General features: G+C 36.2%; 1 protein-coding gene across 1 annotated transcript in view; it reads left to right on the top strand.

Annotated features, from left to right (window-relative positions):
* The first annotated feature begins 9724 nt into the window (after positions 1 to 9724).
* LOC136825167 (uncharacterized) overlaps positions 9725 to 10000 on the top strand; it is a 138335-nt gene continuing 138059 nt past the window's right edge. Inside the window, exon 1 of the mRNA XM_067081196.1 lies at positions 9725 to 9879. Coding sequence (XP_066937297.1) covers positions 9852 to 9879 — 28 coding nt within the window. The 5' untranslated portion in view covers positions 9725 to 9851. The remainder of the gene's footprint in view (positions 9880 to 10000) is intronic.

The following is a 10000-nucleotide window of genomic DNA, read 5'->3' as shown; positions in this document are numbered from 1 at the left end:
ACTTTATTCGAGCACGTGGTCTCAATCATAGACAATTCAACTGCTTTTGGAAGAAAGTGAGAATCCTCGTGGATTGCCTTATCATACTGATGTGCGCTGGTTAAGTCGAGGAACGGTGTTGAAGCGCTTTTATGAATTGCGTTGTGAAATCCAAATTTTCATGATAGAAAAGGGAAAGGAGATGCACGAACTTAATGACATTATTTGGCTGAAAGATTTGGCATTCATGGTGGATATCACAGATCATTTGAATCATCTCAACATCCAGATGCAGGGGAAAAACAAACTGGTGACCGATTTCTATGACTTGATTCGTGCATTCGAAATCAAACTCAGCTTTTTCAACGTCAAATTGCATCACATAATCTTGCACACTTTCCCAATTTGAAATCTATGCAAAATAAAAATAACATTGATGATGGTGACCTAGCAGAGAAATATTGTGAGAAAAATATCAAAGCTCAGAGATGAATTTCAAAACAGATTTAGTGACTTCAAGTGCATGGAAAATGAATTTGCTGTCTTCAGAAATCCGTTCTCAGTTGATGTAAATGTGCTACCTGAACCTCTGCAACTGGAAATAATTGACATGCAGTGTGATTCAGTGTTAAAGGATAAGTTTTCCACCTGTCAACTGAGCACGTTTTATCAATATGTGGATTCAAAATATCCCAATGTAAAATATTTGGCATCAAAAATCATGTCTATGTATGGAAGCACGTTTGCCTGTGAACAGTTATTTTCAGTAATGAACATTAACAAATCCAGTTACGGTCGAAACTTAGTGATGAACACCTCAATTCCATCCTCAAGATCGCTACTAAGTCATTTACCCCAAATTTTGATGCACTGGTCAAGAAAAAGAGATCTCAAGTATCTGGAAGCAGTAGCTCCCAGCATTAAGATTGTTTTAAAAGTGAGAATGAATGTTTCCTTTTTTTCTTATCGATGTGAAAGGTATTTCTTTTATTCATCCATGTGCAAGGTACTTCCTTTTTTTTCTTAGGCATGTGCAAATTTTTTCCTTATCCATGTGCAAGGTATATATTTTTATTTATCCATGTGCAAGGTATTGGTTTTTGCCTATGTGCAAGAAATTTCTTTCTTAAACATTTGCAAGGTATTTCATTTTTATTATACATGTGCAAGATATTTCTTTTTCTTATGTGCAAGGTATTTCTTTTTATACATGTGCAAGATATTTTTTCTTATTCATGTGCAAGGTATTTCTTTTCTCTTATAAATATGCAAGGTATTTTTTTCTTATCCATGTGCAAGGTATTTTTTTATACATATGCAAGGTATTTCTTTTTCCTTATAAATGTGCAAGGTATATTTTTTCTTATCTATGTACGATTGTCACGATATAATAAATTCTACGAATTCTCAAAACGAGTAATTTTATTTGCTTATTGTATAACTACAGTGCTTCCTCCTCTCTTTCCCCCTACACACATACACAATATATAATAGTGTATCTGCACTATAGAATTATAGACTATATTACTAATATATATATATATATATATATATATATATATATATATATATATATATATATATATATATATATATATATATATATATTTTACTGCATTGGACCTCTTGCGGCCCTCAGAAATTAAAGTGTCTCAAAACTGGCCCTCAGGAGCAAATGAGTTTGACACCCCTGCGCTATAGCGACTGCTTTGTGACGTTACGGTGACATATTTCTTTATAAAGCTGGTTTAAATGAGGTCCAGAATAATCGACATGTCACACTTGGACACTCCAGCGGTTGGCAGTTGGAATTAATTATCGTGTGAATTGGCAAAGTACTTCAGTGCATACGGAAGATGAGTTTCTTTTCACATTGCTTGGTACTGATTACCAGGAAGATAATGACCGAAAATTCTAGATTAAAATTTTAGAGGAATATAGGTCATTACATTTGGAAATCTTTTTGGAAAGACACTTGCAGGATCTACGTTTATGGAGGCTAAATGTATACGATGCAAATAGGGATTAAATTAAGAAATGGCAACTACTGCACTTCGACGAACGTCGAAGTGCTCACAACTTACACAACACAACAATTCGTACCTTTTGCTGATGCAATCATATACAGTAAGGAATAGTATTCCCGTCATTGAGGAAAATAAAATTATTGTTTATGGTTATGTATTAGAATGGTATGTATTCACTTTTATCTTTCATCGAAGTGTATTTATACGAAACAATAAATAACTGGTTGCCTAACATTCCTCCAAGAAGGGAAAGATTTTGTTTGATTTATGGTTATGTTATTACCAAGGGTACGAATTGACCGAGTTTATAGATGCTGTATGGACATGCACAGCGGTAATTTTTTCTAATGATCCGTGTAACTTTATACTTCATTCTACGTTAAGGAAGTTGATGTCGTTGTAAAGATAATGAGCTGCAACTTATTTTGCAATATTAAAAACGAACCTAAAACTATTATAGATAATACAGATCACGAATTAAAGTTAGCCATAAAGGAAAGTGTTTTGCCACTTTTTTCTTAATATGAAACTGTTGCAGCAATTCACTTAATAATAGGAAAGAAGTAAAAAGGCGTAACAGAGCATAGGCTACATATTTCTTATTAAAAAAAGACGTCTATTCTCAAACAATATTAATGAATGAGTTTAAATTAGAACTGAAGGGTTGGTTCAGTTTTTTATGAATTGGCCAGTGAAGTTTACTTTCATTATAGTAACACATAAAAAGACATCATTCGCCTAGGCTTATACCAAACTGTCTGTATCACCTGGAAATATTGTTTTAAATTTTTATGGTATGATTTAGACTTATAACAGCCTACAAATAGCGTTGAAGGGTCTAACAGTGAAATGAATAACGTCTATACATAATTTATTCATATTCTGATCAGAGCGTTTGAGATACTTCCCAGATGAAAAACAGTGGCAATCTGTCACGAAATTGATGCTAAAAGAGACAGAGACAGTTTATAGGTTGTTATTCAGAGTTTTCCCTGGCAGCGCCGGGTTTGGTCATTAGTGTGTATGTGTGTATGTATATATATATATATATATATATATATATATATATATATATATATATATATATATATATATTCCTAGAATAATTCATAATGTGCTCATTTTTAATGGGTGGCTCCAGAGAAAAGAAATCCGCTATCGTTACCTTCACCGCTCCAAATGCCGACTGAAGGAAATATGTGCTGTTTATAGAACCTCAGCAGTATCAGCCGAGTCATATACCAGCACAGCAGCCACGTAACCCCTAGATACACTGCACCTTCTATCTGCATCCGAGATCCATGGATCTTGCCTGTATCTTGCACGGACTCTCGCGGTCCGCGGAAGTAGAGGTGTTGCCATTCGCTGATCTCTTCAGCGCCCCCAACTCAGCAATAACTTGGTTGCCTCTTTTCTCTTCTTCCCAAAATGTCCGCGTGCTACATCCTTTACCGCAACCAGCTTCTCGGTCGCGCTCACAGTTTGGACAAGCCTTCTCTAAAGGCTCGCATCCACCATATATATAATTTTAAGCTGTGACTGACTCTGCCATATTTCTCTCTCTCTCTCTCTCTCTCTCTCTCTCTCTCTCTCTCTCTCTCTCTCTCTCTACACACACACACACACAAATCGCACACAAATATATATATATATATATATATATATATATATATATATATATATATATGTATATATATATATATATATATATATATATATATATATATGTATATATTATATATATGTTTATACGCAGTATATATACATATACACTTATTCATATATATTTATACGTGTATATATATGTATATATATGTGTGTGTGTATTATATATATATGTATATTATATATATGTATACATATATATTCATTTATATATATATATATATATATATATATATATATATATATATATGTGTGTGTGTGTGTGTGTGGGGAGATGTGGATGGGGTGTGTATGCGTGTGAGTCAATGAGTACAAAACTATAAAATTTGAGAAGTCCTTTTTTTTTTAACAGCCTCGAGTAACCAGCCAGGAGCCAGGAACCTGACGCAGTTCCAGACTTAATATCCACAGAGCGGTGGCCGGTCATCCAGCGAGGAAAGCTGAGACTGCGCATTTTACCAGTCATGGTAATTCCCATTTACTGAAAGCTCTTTCGTAAGTCAATATGTCTCAGTATTTAATTATCTTATTCGCCCTTGATTGACAGATCATGTAACTGGCAAACTAAAAAGAAATGTATTTTTTGATGATGAAATTTGGTATTTTAGTTCAAGTCGATGATCTTAAAATATGGCCATTGATGTTTGAGTCAAGTGGTCAGGCAGCCATGGCGCACAATTCCACGTAGGTTTCATGAAAATCGGTTCAGAGAGGGGGCATACGCATAATGGTAATAATAATAATAATAATAATAATAATAATAATAATAATAATAATAATAATAATTATAATGTAAGGTAAGTTTATTAAAGAGTAAATCAAAACCTTAAGAAAGAGAGAGAGAGAGAGAGAGAGAGAGAGAGAGAGAGAGAGAGAGAGAGAGAGAGAGAGAGAGAGAGTTATTTAGCTTTATGTATGTTAAACGTAAGCGAAAATCATAAGATGGTTTATCTGCTTTTAAAAGCATGCTCAATGAACAGTTTAAAGGGGAGTTTCAGATAAATAAACTCAATAAAACTGGAAATAAAATTAGTATGAATCAAATGAAAATGGGTAAAAAAAAGCCACGCAGACTAGTTTACACCGGTCAGCGAAGTTCCAAAGATCACAAAACAATCAGAAAAGAATATTTGTGAAACCAGAAACAAACCATAAAAAAATGGTATAGATTTAAATTTCTTATAGACAAGTAAAAAAGGCGCCGAAGTTTCTTCGGCACAATCGAGTTTTCTGTACAACGTATAATGCTGTATGAAACTCTCAGCCACGGCCCATGAAATTCTCAGTCGCGGTCCATGAAACTTTCAGCCACGGCCCGGTGGTGGCCTGTGTAGTGACACCTATAGCGGTGCCATACGCACGATCATGGCTAACTTTAACCTTAAATAAAATAAAAAAGTACTACTGAGGCTAAAGGGCTGCAATTTGGTAAGTTTGGTGATTGGAGGGTGGATGATCAACATACCAATTTGCAGCCCTCTAGCCTCAGTAGTTTTTAAGATCTGAGGGCGGACAGGAAAAGTGCGGACGGGCAGACAAATAGCCATCTCAATAGTTTTCTATTAAAGAAAACTAAGTGAAAGAAATTAATGGAGATAAAATCGTTTGGAAACTGAAGTCACTGAAACAGAATCAGATGAGAAAAGAAAGTCCACGAAAGTTCACCAGACAAGAAAAAAGCCAGAGCGCCCGTAGCCCTCCAGACCTCCATTGCCTAAAGATAGCCATTGTAACCGGACAAAGGCCCCGTGGACAAAAGTTTGTGAGGCATACCAGCTCGTCTCGTTACTGAAAGCAACGTGGAAAGGAAACGCTGGAAAATGGAATTCAGAGAGCAATCATGCTCGCATCCGTCTGCGACTCTTGCGGTCATTATCATCAGCCACTCTTTGATATCAGGAACTGGCTTTTCCCCTCAGAAGTCATTACTAGTGATTTCGAATCTGCACATCTTCCACTTCAGTTTGTATTCGTTTCGAATAAGTGCTTGATTGAGGCATAATCTTAAATCATTTTGATTAAATGCCGCTCTTTCGCCATATCCAGTCGGTCAGACCAATGAAAGGCCCTTGCAATTATACTCCCTACAAACTGCGGGTGGACTTTCACCGATTTGACCGATCGAACTTCCACCGACATCAAATCCACCATCCACTTCCCTTAATGCAAGGTTGCTGGTATGGACGCGATTAAAACCATACTTAAAGGAAATCCTTTCTCTAACACTGGATACTTTCAACGAATGCTCGCAAAGGACCACACTGTATTCACCTGTCCAGAGATCGAATTCTCAGTGGCTCGAGGGCTATCATTTTTTGGGCAAAGGTACCTAAGCCTCATTTCCGCGGACAGTTTCCGGTCCTTGTTTTCTGTTTCCTGCGGATTAGCTGTTGTCATGTTTATGTGCTCCGCGTATAAAGTATTTGTTTTAGCTTTTACCACACAATACGGTTATTATCATGTTGGCATTTAAATGGACGGATATCCGCGTGCGTGCGTATGTGCGAGTGAGCCTGAGAGGTCCTAACTTTCGACTGACTAATTGATATTTAAAGCATCAAAACATGCTTTACAACACCTTGAGAGAGAGAGAGAGAGAGAGAGAGAGAGAGAGAGAGAGAGAGAGAGAGGGGGGGGAGAAGGGCTTGAAAATAATTAATAACGAGTACTTTTAACAGATTCTACAAAAGTAAATCACTTCAACTCTTACGCAAGGGAAGTAACCACAGACTGCCATCCTATCTAACCATTTTCTACGTTATGACAAGACATATTGGTATTTACTCTCGTTTAGCACAAGAACCAATTATGAACACTTACCGTTTAACAGAGAAAATATTCAAAAGATTATATTATAGTTTAATTGAAAGTGGGATCAAATCAGTTAAGCAATATTCAGGTCAAATGACATTCTATTTCATCAGATGCACTGTATGCGATTAATTGCGTCGAACGCTGACATTCTTGGTGTTAAATGTTGAGGCAATAGTTACCGGACTGTGTAGTACCACAACTACCAGGTATAAGGTACTGAATTATTCTGAGGCTTGTAGTTACCAACCTTCGACTTCAAGCGATGCAATAATACTTTGGGATATCAAAGTCTACAGAAGATTGCTAGCACTGTAAGCTTCAGTGTTAATTAAATGAAAACAGTTTTGTTAGAAAATAATTTTTTTAAAGAAAGATGCTTAGATAACTAATAAAAATATAGATTCGAAAACATTAATGAAGCTGATTGATTCTCGGTTTTGCCTCACGAACAGAAAAAGGGATCTTTTCTAGATAGTGACCCCCAGGGGCTTTAACCCGGTGTGTGTCCACCTTTGCGGAGTGTTTAGTACAGGCCCGTTGAGGATTACTGCAAAAATATAAACAAAAGACTGTAAATATCACAAAGAAATAACAGTCCTAGATAACGACCCCCAAACTTTGTTGGGGTCACTACCTAGGAAAGATCCCAGAAAAAATTTACAATAAACTGACCAAACACGAATCAGTTCCAATAACAGTGGATCTATTCCATCAGTTACTACAATCCAACTGATACTTCTTGAAGACCAAAGTAGAGGGTCAATCGTTTTGATCAGCCCTTCATAGCGGTCCCTCAAAGAAGGGGAAATTTTCTCTCTTCTTCTGTTCCCTAATCACTCAGTCTGGTCCAACTGAAAGGCAGGGTTCTCATGATTTAGGAAAAGTTCATTGACACATCCTTTCCCTCGTAGTGAGCGTGCTTAATGAAAACTGCTTAAATTTGGGTTCATAAGGTTTTCCACTTGAATGCATTACTTTATATACTGTAATTATGATTCTATAATTATATGATATATATATATATATATATATATATATATATATATATATATATATATATATATATATATATATATATATATATATATATATATATATATATATATATATATATATATATATATATGTATATATATGTTGTCATATAGCTGGAGGAAGGAATGAAAGGAGTTGACCAAGCGCTTTCGTGTATTGCCTACACATCCTCAGGAGGTGCTGGAAATACACGAATGCGCTAGGTTAACTCCTTTCATTCCTTCCTCAGCTCTATGACAACATAAAAATATCACAAGTTCTAGCGACAGATATTGTCAATATATATATATATATATATATATATATATATATATATATATATATATATATATATATATATATATATATATATATATATATATATATATATTTATATATGTATATGAATATATATATTATGTATATCATGTACATACATACATATATATATATATACATATACTCACACACACATACACACACACATATATACACACACACATATATATATATATATATATATATATATATATATATATATATATATATATATATATATATATAATGGTATAATTGGTACCATTTTAGCTTAGCAAGCAAGTAGTCCTATTTTCTTTCGACTCCAGTCATTTTCTGAGATTTGTGTTTACTAAGCACCTCATAGTTTTACGATCGGTCTTGCAGTGTTGTCTATAATTTTACTTCTGCCTCTGTGGGTTCCCGGTTTGCCGACAAGGGCCATCAAGTAACAGACCTGTCAGGGTGACAGTCTACCAGGCCCTCTGAAAGTCTGTCCTTACACCAAGATTAAATATATTTCCAATTACCATAATTTCAATATTTTTAATATAACGGCTTCAAAAAATCAAATATATCGTCTGTGGATGGTTAACATTCTTCGTGGGGATTCATGGGCCCAGGATATGAGTTAGGGACTAAATGTTAAATAGAATTTTACCTTGGCTATAACTTTTAAGTTATAAAGGTAGAGGTTCTCTGTTTAGCGTTTAGCATATCTACACCTCTAATGAAGCCCAAGGAATGGAATATAAAATTTAGGCCAAAGGCCACGCGCTGTGGCCTATAAGGTCATTCAGTGCTGAAAGGAAAATTGAGAGTAGAAAGGTTTGAAAGGTGTAACAGGAGGAAAACCTCTCAGTTGCACTATGAATCAATTGTTGGGAGAGGGTGGAAAGTAAGACAGAAGAAAGAGAATATGAAGGGAAGTACAGTAAAAGGAAAAAGAAAGGGGTTGTAGCTAGGAGGACATTGCATCTCATGAGGTGTATTGACGGCACTAGCCCCCCTACGGGATATGGAAACCCATGTCTAGCATGAAGTCAAGGTCAAAGGGGTAAAGGTGGGTGAGTAAAGGTCAAACAGAAATTTCACCTTAGCCGTGAATTTGTACTAAACGAGATCGAGACTTGACACCAGGCATACGTACTTCACTAATGAAGTCAATATGCAAAGTGAGGCCAATGCAAAGGTCAAAGTCAAGGTCATAGTTGCATGTCAAAGGTCAAGTAGGAATGTTCCACGGCCAGGGCATTATTTCACAAGTAAATCTTGTTATCTCTTCCATTCCCCATGTGACCGATCTCTTTTGTTATCTGGCTTTGGTCTGTCTGTTTACAAATTTCTCTATTCCTGTGGTAATATTTTTCTTTGCGTCGATTGATATAATCTTAATTTCCAGCTTTGAAACTTAAACTTTTGTTGCCTATGCATCCATCTCTTTATGAATTTAGCTAAGTTCTGCTTAGCAACCAGACCCATTTTCTAAAATCTGCAGATGGCCTAATCGTAAGTGTTTTCTACAGATATGGAAACGCAGTCATCCTATTTCCATCCTGGACTGCACGGCGTTCGTGCGTACGTGGTTCGTCGCCTCCTTAAGTAGCGGAGCACGACGACTCTTTCCCAGTGTTGACCCAGAGAGAGTTGAGTTTGGTTCTACACTGCTGTCGGACACGCCGCTCTCTCACGTGGATACTCGGTACTGAATCCAAAGTGAATTACTGGAAGAAATCGCTGTCACTCAAGACTAAGATCATATCGGGACGTTACGGAAGGACTGTCAGAGGAAAGTGTCAATGAAATCTTGCGATTTTCCAGTTACGGAAAGTGTAGGCGCTCTCTCCCCGTAACCAGGACATGACGTTTTCATATTCACTGAAATATTAAATTAAAACGGGAGGCGTTGATTGATCGATTTTGTCTTGTATCGTGGATGAATGCTTACGTGTGCAGAGTGAAGGCAGTGAAGTGTGGCCATGGTCCAACTGGTGAAATAAAAACGATTTTGTGGCTTTTTTCCTTAAGGATTCTTATGGCAGCTGGCCCTCAGCGATGAACTTCATGCCCTTTCTTATATCAGGTAAGAGTAGTTGAATAAACAAAAGGGGGGTGGGTGGGTGGGTAGGGGGTATTAAATGGTCACAAAACAGTAGGCGGGGATAATCTACTTTCCCTACTGTTTTCTCTTCTGCCTTCTTGCG

Source organism: Macrobrachium rosenbergii, chromosome 3, assembly GCF_040412425.1.
Source record: "Macrobrachium rosenbergii isolate ZJJX-2024 chromosome 3, ASM4041242v1, whole genome shotgun sequence".
NCBI lineage: Eukaryota > Metazoa > Arthropoda > Malacostraca > Decapoda > Palaemonidae > Macrobrachium > Macrobrachium rosenbergii.
This window is presented reverse-complemented; position numbering and strand designations above follow the sequence as displayed.